Source organism: Brassica rapa, chromosome A03 (genome assembly GCF_000309985.2).
Source record: "Brassica rapa cultivar Chiifu-401-42 chromosome A03, CAAS_Brap_v3.01, whole genome shotgun sequence".
In the NCBI taxonomy this organism is placed as follows: Eukaryota; Viridiplantae; Streptophyta; class Magnoliopsida; order Brassicales; family Brassicaceae; genus Brassica; species Brassica rapa.
This window is the reverse complement of record NC_024797.2, coordinates 28,532,564-28,548,253: the sequence shown is the minus strand read 5'-3', so window position 1 is coordinate 28,548,253 and position 15,690 is coordinate 28,532,564. Positions and strand designations below refer to the sequence as shown.

General features: G+C 30.9%; 2 protein-coding genes across 2 annotated transcripts; both read right to left on the bottom strand.

Annotated features, from left to right (window-relative positions):
- Window positions 1-86: 86 nt before the first annotated feature.
- LOC103861871 lies at window positions 87-6,538 on the bottom strand. The gene has a single exon (XM_009139580.3). It carries the CDS (start codon window positions 942-944, stop codon window positions 315-317), a length of 630 nt encoding a protein of 209 aa, XP_009137828.1. The 5' UTR covers window positions 945-6,538; the 3' UTR covers window positions 87-314.
- A 260-nt stretch (window positions 6,539-6,798) lies between these two features.
- On the bottom strand, window positions 6,799-12,707 carry LOC103861870 (transcription factor bHLH68). Its single transcript, XM_009139579.3, has 8 exons — window positions 12,277-12,707; window positions 11,588-11,963; window positions 11,206-11,286; window positions 10,631-10,696; window positions 10,374-10,439; window positions 9,890-9,946; window positions 9,741-9,785; window positions 6,799-7,267 (listed from the first exon to the last, which is right to left on the bottom strand). Exons 1-8 carry the CDS (start codon window positions 12,555-12,557, stop codon window positions 7,070-7,072), a joined length of 1,170 nt encoding a protein of 389 aa, XP_009137827.1. The 5' UTR covers window positions 12,558-12,707; the 3' UTR covers window positions 6,799-7,069.
- Window positions 12,708-15,690: the final 2,983 nt, after the last annotated feature.

Sequence of the window (15,690 nt, the reverse complement as noted above, 5' to 3'; positions counted from 1 at the left end):
ATGGATGATATGTATATTTTAAAGTATTACAAATGATTACATATTGTAATTAATTTATGAGAGAGATGACGTTATTATGGAATTGATAGACTCACCAATATAGTATTTTTTTCACTATGATAAGAAAATATATACACAGCCATGTTTACATATTTTACCGAAGAGACAAACATAAGTCAAATCGAAGTATACAACAACACTCGAAGGGAAATATATCTAAGAAAACTTGAAAATCACTGTTCCACTCAATATTGCCCTTATTATTTCATTTGTGCATGAGTCATGAAGCAATCTTTGGTCACTAAAGGCACGCATCACCTAACCCAACCGTCGTGGTACGGCGACTCTAACGCGTTCCCCATCTTCTTTTGCAACTTAAGGTTCTTATAAAACTTCTTTATAAACTCCTCCGCCGCTTTATCCACCACGTGATCATGGTCTCCTCCGTCGTCTAATGGAAACGGTGAATCCGTCACTCTCACCGCTGGAAACGCCATCAATGGAGACTCTTTAGCCGCTACCCCCACCATGGCCGCCGCATTCGTGTCATTCTCTCCTAACAACTCAAAAACCTTCTTAACCGCTTCCGTCACCGCGTCTTCTTTGTCAATACCGCCGTGGACGCGGCGTTTGCGTTTGCACCTATAGGCAAAAGGATCATTCGCTGGGGTGGTACTGCAGCTGAACTCGTAGTCACGGACGCGTGCGGATGAGGTAACGTCAGCGCCGCCAGTGAAGCTAGAACGTCGGCGGCGGAGGTTAGTGATGGCTTTGTTGCCTCTCTTGAGCATTAGGTTTAAGTCAAGCATGAGCTTGTTTTTGACCGTACCGGTTTTCAAAACGCAGAAGACGATCCGCACGACTTTCCAAAGTCTCTTGGCTGCGACTTGAGCGTTTTCTTCTATTTCTGTGTATAAGTCTCTCTTTGGTATAGAAGCTTCCATTTAAAAAAAAAAATTTCCTAGAGGATATTATATTTTTGTTCTTCTTCTTTTGCTCGTCTGTAGTCGCACTCTTGTAATTTTGGGTTGCAATGGAAGAAAGAAGTTGAGCGTATTTAAAGGATAAGGAAAATAATATATTTAATATAAAAATGAAAAAGGATATTGTATATGATAAAATAAATGTAAAGAAAGAGAAACAACCTAAAGGCTAAAACCACAACTTTAGACAAAAGATTTTTCTTTCTCGTTAAGAGGTTGGAGTAGTCGCCAATAAAGAAGTCTTCTCTGTATGATTTAATTGCTTTATTTCTTAAAAAAATCATTTTGTTAGAGCTTAGTTATCCATATCATATCACATGCATATCTAACCGTTAATGATGGAAATGAAGTTGAGGGTAAAATAAGCTTGCCTTTAACTCTAGAGTAAGCAACCGAATTGTAGTTATGGTGGTTACAACGTTTCAAAAGTGAGTGTGAATTAAGTAAACCAAATATCATTCGTGAGCTTTTTATGAGTATAGCCGTTTTCTGGCAGGCTGATCTACGAGCATGGCGAGCAACTTAAAGAGTTTTGCTCGTAACAAAATATACTACAACTTTACAATTTTTTTACCCAGCTCTAGAGAACTATCATTTTCTTAAGACTTTACATTTAAGTTTTATTACATCTACAATAGTTAACAAATAATATTTATAATCAAGTTCTTAGAAATTAAACACATGTATACAGTTCAAGAACTATAAATATTACGCGTACATGAGTTAGATTTCTTAATCGCAATTCTAGACAAGTACCGATCTGTGTCAGCAAGAGAGACTGACCTATGCTGGTACCCCTAATCAAATAATCAGTGAATCCTTTGTAAGTTATAACCTGGTCTGAACCTTCAATATTTATATTATAGTATACAATTAATTATTTGATAACCATCTCTGTATTTATACGTTTTCTGTTAATGTATTTGCATTTGTGTTATAAGATTGTGATAGTATTTAACAGGAAGAAAATCGTGTATGCAACTTTGGTCAAAACAATAATTCCTTGTACTGTAATTATGTTTTTGTTAGAAAGAGTGTATACATATACACATTTTATGTGAATTATGTTTTCACTTGATTACATATATTAAAGTGGAAATGGTCTGGAGTTGATATTTTTTCTTTGTATTTACGCTTACCTTTATTTAAAACAACTTACTATATCTTTCAATAGAATATCACACATTTTAATGATAATTGCGTTTGAAACATCATGCCCAATATCCAATCAGATGCAACATTAACTATGATTAGATTGTCCCTAAGTGTATATGTCCTCCAAAGCTTTTCATAAATTTAATATGATATATTAGTTGAGTCATGTCTTTAAAGTTGATAGCAAATTTAGACCGTTGCCGTAGCCACTAAGGCGATCCAACAAATTAAAGGAAAAGACATATTCGTACGTGGCGATCAACATTTACTTTGTTGTCGTTGGAAACTTCTTATACGTGTTACTCCACAAATAGACCACAAGCTCGTATACCAAAAGGTCTTTTAGTCCAATGTATGGTCATTTACTAACGTTTGTTGATCGAACATCGAAAGATTTTTGAGTTTGTAATTAACTGATGCTACTTTTTGTGAATTAGGGAACATTATTAACCGTATTCACCGAATCGATGATCTTAAAATCTAGAAATGACTAGCTAGTATTCATTGTAAAACTGAAAGAATATCATAAGAAACATATACATAGTAGGATATATTAATTGTGGATAATTTGTATATCTCATTAATCAAAAGAAAATTGTATACGCTTCTTTTACTTTCTTCAAAAGAAAGTTTTATGCTGTTATATTTTATAAGAAACAATCTTATGAGTTTTCCTTTGGAATACCACTACGATTGTAGTAGCCGGTAGCCACACAACTGAATCGAAAACGACAGCGCGTGTAAGTCGTCAAGAAGGAATAATACATGGAAACGACACGAGGTTTCAACTCGAAACTAATAATTGGCGAAAGCGACACACGACAAAGCCATTCCAGTAATATAGGCTATATAGCTATATATATAATATACGCCTTGTTTCGAAAACTAGTGCTTTGTTTTTTTCAGTCTCATTGTTTTAATTTATATTTAAAACAAAATTAGATTGTTGTTATTATTATTTTAGATAATTTTTCATTTTTGGGGTTTCTTAAAGCAGCTTTCGGAATGGGCCATGAACCTTAGAGCTTAGACATGAAGGCATCTAAGCTAATCATAGCCACCTATCCCCACTTGCTGAAATATTAACATGGGAATTAAGTTATATGGTATTAGTATATTGTATATTGCTGAAAATATTAGTGTTTTACTACATATTGTGGTATTAAACGCTGAGTTTTAGTGAAAATTAATTAGATTAAAGACCTTTAGGCGGAGGAATACTCCCCAAAACTGAAAGTATTTATATGGTACGTCTTCTAATGAGCTATACCATTAAGAGAAAACTTGCAAAAAGAGGAATGAGTTCAGAAGTTTGCTGTCCAAGATGTAAGGAACCTGAAACACTGATGCATACCTTTTTTTTCTGCGAGTTTGCTCGGAAAGTCTGGGCTCAGATCCCTCTTAAACACATAGTTGACATAGTTGTAGGTGAGACTTTCAAAATAGCCATCACCTGGTTCCGTAAAGCGATATGTCTCCTACCGGCAAGAGTAACGACAAATATCATGTCCTGGATCTGTTGGATGATCTGAAAAAAACGAAACATGCTCATCTTTGAAGACAAGAGCTGGGCACCTGAAGAGGTCGCAGCAAAAGCTTTAGGGCTAACAAGAGAATGGAAGCAAGCTCAACAAGGACAGCAGACCAAGGGGAAGAAGCTACCTCCTTACCGATATGACCAGATCTCGCTCCGACAAGATCTAATTGAATGTCAAACAGATGCAGCGTGGGATAAAGGTCAGCGCAAAGCGGGACTTGCTTGGATTTTCACAGGTTTAGTGAATCCAGTGCAAGATCGAGGACACACAACACAAGATTTTGTCAATTCCCCACTAATCGCAGAAGCACTAGAAGTCCGATCGGGTCTCTGCATTGGCGGCAACAATGAAGCTCTCAAAGCTCAGAGTTTGCTCCGACAGCTCAACGCTCATAGCAGCAATCAACAACAAATAGCAAATGAAGGAAATTGTGGGTATCGTCAGAGATATTTAAGAAATCTCCTCTGAGTTTGATTTTATCGTCTTTTCTCATATTCCTCGCAAGAACAATGAAAGAGCAGACTCTTTGGCTAAACATGCTTTTAGAGCTGCTTCTGTGTAATCTCTTCTAGTGGGTTGACTTTGCCTCTTTGGGCTTTTAAATTTAAGTATCTTTGTGACAAAAAAAAGTGACCAAATCTTTAAAACTTGAGAAGAGCTTGTATTCCAGCGGTCTCTTTCTCATAAACGACTGTTAGAGATCGCATGTTCGATTTTCTGTCGGCGTGGTGGTACCACAACTCTTCAAAAAAAAAAGGAACTTTTCTGGATTTGAGACACCACTTGCGGTAAGGTCTAGTCACTATAAAATTTTTTTTCAAAATAGTTTTACTTTATTTATTAAATGTTTAAAACTTTTATATTAAATTTGGAGTTTGATTATATGATTTCTATAAATTAATAGGTGTAACATTTAATGGGATTAATAACTAGAATATTGTAGATAAAGTCATCGTTCTGGTTTCGAATATTATATTAGATGTTTATTACAGATACAGTATATATAAATTAATTATTATATATTTTATATTGTATAAACTGTTCTAGAATTATTATTAGTAGTACTATTTATCATAATAATCTATATTAAATATTTAAATTTACCTAATTAATAATTACCTGTAACAAAATTAGAACATCATTTTTTTATGATGTATGAAAAGAAAAAACGCTCAGCTCTTATTTTTTTTATCTTATTGTTTTTTCTTCAAATCTTCTTTTATTATTTGTTGGTATGCTTTCATTGAGTGGGAAGATTCTGTAGTTTTTGTGATTTGGAATAAAAAAAAGTAAGAGACGATTTTTAATTTTGTCATCTTCTGCATAAATATGTTTTCTTATATAATTTGTTGTTGGATCGGGTGTTATGGATAACCCCTCTTAATCCACTATATATTATGTTTCTCAATAATATGATCCACCGGAAAAGAGAACATATATAAAATGAGAAATTTATCCAATACAACTATATGTACTTAAATATGTTGAATATTCATAATTGAATAATACTACTTATCTACTAACAAATTAATACACATGGAAGCAATGCCATTTATTGTTATGCTAGGAAAATGCTAGGCTAGTTATTTTTCTTTTCTTTTTGGTAAAAGCTAGGTTAGTTATTGTCTGTTCAATAAACTTTCTATTAATTAAATATTTTATAGCTGACTAAATCGTAGAAAAATAATTTTACAAAAGAAAGATCACAATAATATTATCTAACACTGTATGCTAATTTCTTTTATATATATTCAAATCAAAAGAACTTTTAAAAGGAATTTTATACCAAAACTCCGCTAACAAAATTGTGAATGCATATCCATCCAGTAAATATATTGTTTAGTTATCTTCGCAAATACCCAGTAATATGTCTAAAAGACTAAAACAAAATAGCCATATTTTCAATTCTTGATAGTAGAACATGCATTTTATATTTCAAATCAAAATTTCTTTCCTTGAGGAAGACAGGAGCTAACGAGTCTTTACCAACTCTTCTGGGTTTCATTTGCCTTCTGCAGGCGTTTTCTGGGCCTTCTTTTTTCTATCTTCTCATGGATTATGGGCAATTGAACCGATTATCATGGTTCTATCGGTTCTTATGTATTAACTTGGGCTAAAGTTACTCCCCTTGTTCACTTTGTTTTTTGTATCTTACTAAGATGGGTTTAGTGTAATGGAACCACAAAACGCACTCTTTGTATTTTTCCCACTGCTCAAACTCGAACCGGAATATTATTAAGTATTTGATTTGGACAAATCTAATCTGATTCTTACAAAGCTGAAATCGAACCAGGACTGGCTCAACATTGTTAGGGGCCAAAAAAAAAAATTTATCCTCTAAAATTTATATTAGATAATGTTTAATATATTTTAAAATTTTAATCAGTAATATTTTGTATATTTTGTAATGAAAATAAAACTATATACATATCAAATAATTTTAGATCCTTTTTAATTTTATTTATTATATATAAAATATAGATTTATAAAAAAATTGAACCCTTTAATTATTACTATACGGGGAACATTTGGATCTGGAACGATCGCACCGTTTGTCCCCTTGTGAGCTGGCCCTGAATCGAACCAACAACTGGATTAAGTCGTGGCAAGGTTTGAAACTGAACTGAACCGGTTTGAGAAACAAAATATCAAACTAAAACCATACTAAACCAATCGATATTAGGAATTGAACCATGCCTTTGGAATCGAAGATTAAACCAAAACCATGTTTCATCAATCAGTAACATGGAGACGCGGTTGTCTTGTAGGGTTATCGCTCTTACCATGTTTGGGTAATGGTGGATTGGGAACCGCACGAACCAATCGATTGTTAACTCGTCGTAGTTGCATAGAGGAAAAGCGTCATTTTTGTAGCATGAAAATAAACAATGTGAAGAAACGGAACCAAAGAAAAAAGAAACGGAACCAAAGAAAAGCTTTTCTTGAAACTTTCAGAGGAAAAAAAAAGAGGAGAGTTTTATTTTTGTACTTTCAGAGAGATTGAAACAAGAGCCAGAGCATTTAAACAGACCACCTTAACTATTTAGGCTTTTCATGGACCAGGCCTAGCTTTTCGATCTAACAATCCTTTGAAGACAAGTTTATGTTCGCTTTGCTTCGAGTACTTAACCACAAATTAAACGAACCAGTAAAAACATTAACAAACAGTATCCTAAAAGACAGAATATGCTTTGATCATCTGATTACACAACAACAAATGATGAAACGCCAAACGCAAATTCTTTAGCAGATTATTAAACCAAGTACTTTGTATAGCATCATGAGCAATCAGTCTTGGAAACTCAGTTTGTTGGTTTCTCGTTAGATTGACTGCTCGTGATGTTATATCATTTTCTCTAACGTTGGAATTCCACGTGGTATAATTTCATAGGCTCAGTGAAAACTGGCGGAGCCGAGTGTCGGAGCCCAATAGTCGGCGCCATTGTCACTGCCGACCTGGAGTGTGTAGGAGATTGGAACAAGACATAAACCTCGACTTCTTAAATCTTTCTTAGGTTCTTCTTTTGCATTTTGATTCTCTGAAGACGAAGACGAGGCTCCTCTTCTCTTCACGCATTGATCATTCACGAGCTAAAACCATATAATAAAATAAAATAGCGTAAGATTTGTATTGCATTGATTGCCAGCAAAATAACACATTAGTATGCCTGCCTTTTTTCACGCTTGACAAGATATAATATGGTTAATATCTTTTATACATAATATTATATATAGTTTTAATATGTGAAAATGAAATGGCATAGGACTTCTTAAGAGATAGAGTATTTTATCAATAAATAAAATTATACATTTGATATTTAACGTGTAAAAATGTGAATCAACCTGTAAAATGGGACATAAAATGTTCAAAAAGGGACAGAATGACAAAAAAAAATTACTTCAAAATTAAGATTCATGATATTTTGGCTGATAATTTTACAAGAAATATATTTCACTAAACTTTGTTTTGTATATTTAACTAAATTTTAAAGATGAAATCATAACAAAAGACGCCCCCACACAATATGAAATGCAATTTGATGGAGAACAAAAATAAGGAAGAAAACTAGATTTTGACCCGCACAACCGTGCGGGTGTTTATTTTCATTTTACATAAATATTTTTTTACATCATTTGTGGTATATATATTTATTTAACAAACTAATATATGCATTAAAAAACATATTAAATATTATTTTTATATTAAAATTATATTCAGTTTTGACCCACCGACCTTGAAAACTAAGTTTTCTATTAGCAATATTTTTACATTTATTTATTTCAGATAATATATTATTATATATACAAAATTCTAAGATATGTCGATTTTTATACATGTATTATATATATTTTGAATGTTAAGGCGTTATATCATCGTATTATATTTTTAGCATAAGTATTTTATATTTATAAAATCTGTTTTTACAATTTTATCAATTTAATATAATGTTATCATATTTAGTTCAATATAATAATCTCATTTAACATGAACTATTATTATTATTATTATAAAATGATAAAAAGGTAATTTTTTTATTATAAATGATTACTATATATATATTAATGCATAATAATAGTTCATTACTAATTACGAAATTAGTTGAAATATTTACATAAAAATTTTGAAAATTAAGATAATGCTATAATATTTTCAAAAGGTTTGTTCAAAAAAAATTATATATATATATATATATATATATATATATATATGTATATATTTATTTATATTTATATTTAAAATAAAAAGATACCATGCATAAATGATTTGTATTATTAACTTTGATGAAATACATGTTAATTTATGTACGTGTATTATATAGTTTTCTAATATTAACACGTGTTACCTACATATTACATTTCGAATATAAATACTTACAAAAAATAAAATATATAAATTTAACAATTTAAAATAATTTAATCATATTTAGCACAATATAATAATTAATAATTTCTCTTAAAATGATTGATTATGATTATATAATTGATAAAATGGTAGTATATTTTTAATATTATAAAATATATAAATGTATAATATTATTTCATAACTAATTTCGAAACTAATGAAAATATTTACATATAATTTTTGAAAATTAAGATCTTGTTAAAATCTTTTAAACAGACTTGTTAGAAATTTTAAAATATATATTTATATTTAAATGAAAAGATATCAAAAGATTTTGTGATTAACGTAGTTTAAAATTTTATATATTATTAGTCTTAATAAAATATATTTAATAAAAAAAATTAAAGGATGGTCCAAATTATAAAACAATACAGGAAAGAATTCAATATTTCTATTTTAATAGATAATATAGACTATAATTAGAAATTTTAAGAAAATAGTATACAAATTTTTTTTATAATAAAATTTTAACTAATATTAATTTATAATAATATTAGAGTACTAATCACGAAATTAGTCAATGATTCATTATATAATAATATTTAAAATATCTAATAAGATTTTGTAGATTTTTTTCTCAACATATTTTTATTAAAAAAATAAAACAATTTTATAGGTGAGTTGTTATATATGTCAATTATTTAAGATGTGATATCTTAATGATGTTATAATGTTAATTAGAATTAAATGAAATATAATTTTCTAGGGAATGTCCGTTTTAAAAAAATCACACATGAAGAGAAGTTGTGACTTCTATTTTAATATAATAGATGTGATATTTAAATAAATTTATTGGGCGATCGTGTTCAAAAAAATAAAAATAATAAATTTAGTGGCGCCGTTCAAAAAAAGAAAAATTAGTGGCTTTGTTGGTTTTAAGAAACTTTCCTGGTTACAGTAATCAATAAGCGAGGTGAATACAAAAAGCTGGTGATTAGTACAAAAAGCTGGTGATTGCATCTTTTAATCTTTTAATATTAATTCAACTTTATTTTAAAAGGAAACAACAAAAAGGAAGAAAATGGGATACCTTTTGGAAATTAAAGCTGTCCACATTTTAAGATTTTTATTCATTTAATCCGTATGCTTTAAATAACGATAATAATAAATATAAAGCATACATATAATTGTATAAACAGACATAAATAAACGGGTGTTTACCTGACCAGGGTCCTCAGGAAATAAGCAACTTCTGTCTCCTTGCAACTATTTATAAAAACCAGAATTAAGAGAGTATTTAGTATATATATATATGACAATTAAAAGTAGGTACGGTGTGTAAACTATATAGTATGGTCATGTGTGTTTACATGTTGGTTCCTCATATTCCCCGAGGCAGTTGTACCAAAGTATGGATGACTAAGAGCCTGCAGCAGTTTAAGAATATATACTTTATACATTAACGACATCAATCAAAGATATATAACTTAACAATGAGAGAATAATTTAAACTATCTTTATCTCTCCCTTTCTCTCCATTTTGTAAAATTTTATGTGTCTCTTTTCATCACTATTAAAAAACACTTAATAATTTTCGTGAATTTGTATATGAAAGTTCATACACTATAAGTCTATAACTAGCATATGTACTAAATTATGAATTTTCAGTAATCAGGAAATTGATACTCGGGGGCCATTTAAAAAATACCAAAAATGTTTGAGATATTATTTGTGTTTTAGTAATGACTTGGATTAACCTGACAAAAAGTATTTTTCTCCAAGCTAAGTTTAGCATTACTTTTTATACTAAAAGGAAATTGAGAATATTGAGCGTTTGGAAAAGACGAGTCACACCTCAATTTGACTCTGAAGGAATCTAATGTATCCAATAGCTTCCGACAGGACAGAAGCTGTGTCAGTCTGCAAAAAAAAAAGGTAAAAAAGGAAGAAGAATGATTTAGATTAGCAAAAATAAAACTAAAACGTCTCCTTGTTATAAAAGTTTTCTTGGGGTGTAATTTTTCAGAATAAAGTTAGAAAGTTGATTTGATAAGATTAATAAATTGTGAAAAAGATTAATTATGGGATTTGTTAATTATATCGATCACGACCTTGCCAAAAGGAGATACTAGCTGATGAAGCACTGCGATCCGGCCTCCTAATTTCTCCTTTCTCACCTTTAAGTATCAACAAAAATTAATTAGTACCATAAAGTAAAAACTTTATATGCACACATGTACGGTTTTATTTTCTTACTAATTACCATGCATAGAGAAAACGTGCTTGCTTCATAAGTAGAAGTGATTAGTATATTTGTGTATAATGCTAACAGTTATTTCATCTAATCTGAATTCTTCTACGAGTCTTTTATTGGTAGGTTTCAAACGCTTACAGTAAAAGAAAACTTGGATATCTAGAAATTTAGTGTGGTTTACTGAAAGAAAGAGAGAAAAGGAATATGAAGAAGGAAGAAGAAGACAAAACAAAATAGAACAAAAGAGTTACGAAACACAAAACCGCACAGGTTATTCTGTGCCCATTCTGTTTTGTTTGCTTCGTCTGTTCTCCTTGGTGTTTGTGTTTTTGTTTTTTGTGTTGTTAGTATTGATGTCAGGGAGAGATTATATATATATATATATATAACTTATATAGGCTGATTACAGTTTTGTTGATATAATTTAGTTACCTTGAGGGTGGATTGTGACGAAGGAGAAGGTTGAAGCCTTGGCTTCTTATTAGTAGAGCCGCCAATATCTAAGCTGTTACACTTCATCACATATATAGATAACAACCAAAGCAAAGATCAGTTAGTCTTTAATAAAAAAAAATTCATAGTAAAACCTATTCTGGTTGAGTTAAACTGAGATCTCAAACCTCAAAAATAAGAAATAAGTTTGTCCTGTTCTTTTTAAATGACCTTTTTAGATTTCTCTTTTTCGTAGTAGATGATGTGTTTTACTAATTTATATGTATATTAATAAGATATCGGATTTTTCTCTCTGTTATCTTTTTTAACTCTATTTAGCTTTTTTTTAAACAAAATATTAGAGAGGTGGAAAAGGAATTACCTCAGAGGATCGATCCGGAGGAGTGTGTCTAACCTCGGACAAATTTAAACCATTGTGATTGCTCGAGAAACCCAACATATTATTGTTATTGTTGGTATTGTCGTTGCTATTGAGGCTTGTTGTGGTCGTGGTTGTGACACAAGATTTGTTAGGAGGTGAGTTTGGAGAAGATATAAGATAGCCATTATTGTTGTTTATGTTACTCTCTTGTTTAATGTCAACAACTCCCATGGAAGCTTGTTGGTGGCGTAAGACTTGTTCTTCCCAATTTTCTAATCTCATCTTCCCTTGAAAACTATGGTGGTGTTGTTCATCATGATGACCATGATGGTTCATTATCTCCAACCTCTCTTCCTCTCCCATCATCAGTCCACCCCTTAAATTCACAAATAAAATATTCGTTATTAGATTTGAGTATTTGATACTGAAAATACTAGAACAACACAAAAAGCAAAGTTTGAGTTTTGTGAAAAAAAATTAATTATAATCTAAATATATATATATATATATATATATATATATAAAATATCACTGTTAAAGAAGAAATCAAGATTCGGTTACAACACATGATAAAACGAAGCCATGAAGTTAACCAGGAGAACTCAAAATCATGTGCTTAGAGACTATTTTCGTTTCATCATATGTATACATATATGGAGGGAGGGAGAGAGAGAGAGATGAAGAGTTACAATAGAAGTTGACTAAGGCTCCAAGACTCAGGAGGGAGATCATTGCTTTCAAGCCAAGAAGATAGACTTGGGTTATCAAGCAAAGGCGGTGAAGAAGAAGTCATCATCATTCGTGGTCGGAGATAATTGTTGTTAGGAGTCATTTGTGGCGGCAACGGCCCCTGTTGATGACCCATCAATGGTGGTGGTGGCCTCGTGCTGCCGCTTACGTTCCACCAATTAGGGTTTCCAGCCACCATCAGTTGTTGAACCGGCGAACTCTCCAACGCACCTCTATTCATCACCCTCTCTCTCTAGATATTTTTATGTGTCTACTGATCAAGAGCTTTGGAGAACTCTGAGAAGCGTTATTATTTAACTTAAGTAGTTTAGTTTTCATGGAGAAGAGAAAGAGAAAGAAAACTCGAAAATAACTTATATCTTGAACTTATTTGTTACTAATTTCTTTTGTAAGTTTTTAATTTTGTCTTTTTCTCTCTTTTTCTTTCTTACTTTAATTTTCTTTTCATTAGAATAATCTTATTTTATATCTTATATTTACTTTTTTTCCCATGCTTTTAGCTTTATCATAAAGTGGGGCAAAAAGGTGATAGCTACTTTTATTATTTTAAATAAAATCATGAGTTGAGAAAAACAAACAAGCAGTATTTTAAATCAAGGAAAATTATTATTCGAATATTGTGTAATGTATAAGTTGCTCTAAAATATATTACTAAATATTTTTTTGGGTATATCATAGGTGTCTTGCATCTATGGTTAGCATCCGCCTTATCATCATATCAATTGAGGATTTAATTATCCTTTTCAATCTTAATCATTCTTCAGTTAGTAAGATTGCTTCTTTGATCTAACGGTTTAGATTAGTTAACTAGTTACAAACTCGCAATGATTTCTGGACATATACAGTACTAGGGATTTGTAGGTAGTAGCCGAGCTAACCATTTTTGCCATTATTTACTACTCCCAGACTAAATTAAAAGTTATACGGTTTCAACTACAAGATTTGTTGATAAAAGAATTTCACAAAATATTCAATGAAGTGTTAAAAGCGTGCATACTTATGTTTGCACTTGTATTAACCTATAACTTTATATATGTAAATATATATATATAGTGGTCTCGTCGATTGCTGATGAGTGTTAAAAGCGTGCATATTACAAATTACTGTAACGAACTAGTAATTCTCCAATTGAAGATATGAAAAAAGTTATGGACAAGAAGATTCTTTTATTTTTTCAAAGATTCTTTTTCTGCTGACGTATAAATTACTGAAATGTGTTGCGTAGGGATTTCTATATTCGCAATAACGGAAATACATTTAACAAACTCTGTATTTAACTAACGGAATACCGTGAAACGGGTCACAATATCTGTACGTTTGCGTCAGTATTACATCGGTTGATCAAATTGCCCAGCATTTTTCTTTTAAAGTGTATGTTACTATTTTTGTTCCTTATTTTTCGTTGTAAAGTAAGGTAAGATCGTAAGACATATGTCTTGATATCATTTCATCGTGAAATAAACTCACCGTAGAGGAGTATCAAATAAAAAGTACTTTTATATTCGCTGATAAAACTTATGAACATATTTTCTAAGAATTCAGTATAGCACTACTATAAACCTAAACAATGAATTCATAAACAACTACTATCTTTTACAAAAAAAAAAGAATTCATAAACAACCAATTGTTTTTTTTTTTGTTATGAGTTCTAGATTTTATACCATGCATTTAACTATGCTAGAGATGGCATATATATATATATATATATGTCCCTATATGCAACACTAGATTAAATCGAGGAAAATGGTTTTTAAAGAAATATCAGATGTAATAGAAAGTTGACAAAAAATGAGATGTAATAAGAAAAATGTTTGCCACTTACCCACAAGATGACGAGAGCATTATGTCATATGACGCACACAAATAGAACCTGTATCTAAGCGTAAACGAGTTACAAAAATAAGACCAACAAGGAACAAGACCAATTTCTCGAAGGAGTCAATGTCCTAGGGTTTGAAGATCCCTAATATTCCCTTTCCTGTAATTTCAATTTCCAAGAAATTATTACAATATACTGTGCTTAACTATACGTCTATCATACGTAATTATGTATATATATAATACAGTATATTTAATATATGCCTAGTTTACACCTAGTTAAACTGATGCGTATAAAGAACTCAAAAGTTCAAAACGTTCATTTATTTTGTCCTAAATTTTTTCGCAAGTATTAAAAATGTTTTAGGTATGTTTCAGATAATAAATAACATTTGAGTTGTTCTTATATTTTCTAGTTATAGTTTGGTTATAATCAATGAAAAATTAAAATTTGATAATCTCTTAAAAAACCTAATCTAATTCGAACCATATTAATTGGTCCACCGTCAAATTGATTGTAGATATTGAGTTTTCACGCTTCCAAATCTTTGTCGGATTCTTGTTTGTCGTTTCTTCCCATATTTATTCTCTTCCTTATTAAATGTTCCTCACTTCTCTTCTTTTCTAATTTAATGCTTACAAACATACACCAAGCACCAAATTCCTCTTTCTTGTCTTCCTCAGTCATCCCTTTTTTCTTTTAACACTATTACTTTCATTGAATTATAATGAAAACAGAGTTTTTTACAAAGGATCAACATCAATCTAAAAGTGGCTTAAACAAAAAGATGAAACCAACAGCAATATAAGATTGATATAGATCTTTTTTAATCACACTTCTAGCAATAAGCTTTGCTCCAAAAATGTGTTGGTGAGAATTGAAATGGACTTTCCAATCAACAATGTCTTGCAAGCAATTTAGTAGAGTAGAGGATTGAAATCTGAGCGAAGGCCAAGCTGAAGGTTTGGATAGAGCTCCAATAATATCACTGTCTTCACTGGCAAATATGATAGCATTTAAGTGGAGGTTCTTCATACTCTCAAGTGTCCAGCTGTAACTTTCAAAAAAAGCTTCAAATTTGCTATGAATTCCAACAAAAAATCTTTTAGCGTGCATGACCACTTTATCTTCGTTGTTTCTAATGACCCAAGAAGCTCCACTCTGTTGATTTGATTTGTTCCAAGCAGAAGCTATGTCACATTTTAACCAATCTTTTGGGGGAGGTTTCCATTCATATATAATCCTTTTTTTCCTTTCCAAATCTATGGCTTTTTCATGACATTCAGCTTCCTTAATCATGAACCAGTGGTCGACTTCTTGAAGAATAGATTTAGCAAAGGAGGGACCTAGAGATAATTTCCCTTCAAAAAAGAAAGAGTTCCTATTCTTCCATATAGACCAAATGATCCAAGGTCCACTTTTTCTGATATGTTCAAGAAAAAAAGGTTGCTCCTTGTCTTTAAAACATAGTAAATGTTGGAGTAGATAGATGAGGGGTCAAAACCTTCTTGAGGATGGGGGAAGTTACTGTTT

Coding starts and splice junctions, on each gene's coding strand:
- LOC103861871 (XM_009139580.3), bottom strand. CDS start 944: ATGGAAGCTTCTATACCAAAGAGAGACTTATACACAGAAATAGAAGAA.
- LOC103861870 (XM_009139579.3), bottom strand. CDS start 12,557: ATGAATAGAGGTGCGTTGGAGAGTTCGCCGGTTCAACAACTGATGGTG. Junction 10,697..11,205: donor CGTCACAATCCACCCTCAAG/GTAACTAAATTA, acceptor TGATACTTAAAG/GTGAGAAAGGAGAAATTAGG. Junction 9,947..10,373: donor TCCTTCAGAGTCAAATTGAG/GTGTGACTCGTC, acceptor AAACTGCTGCAG/GCTCTTAGTCATCCATACTT.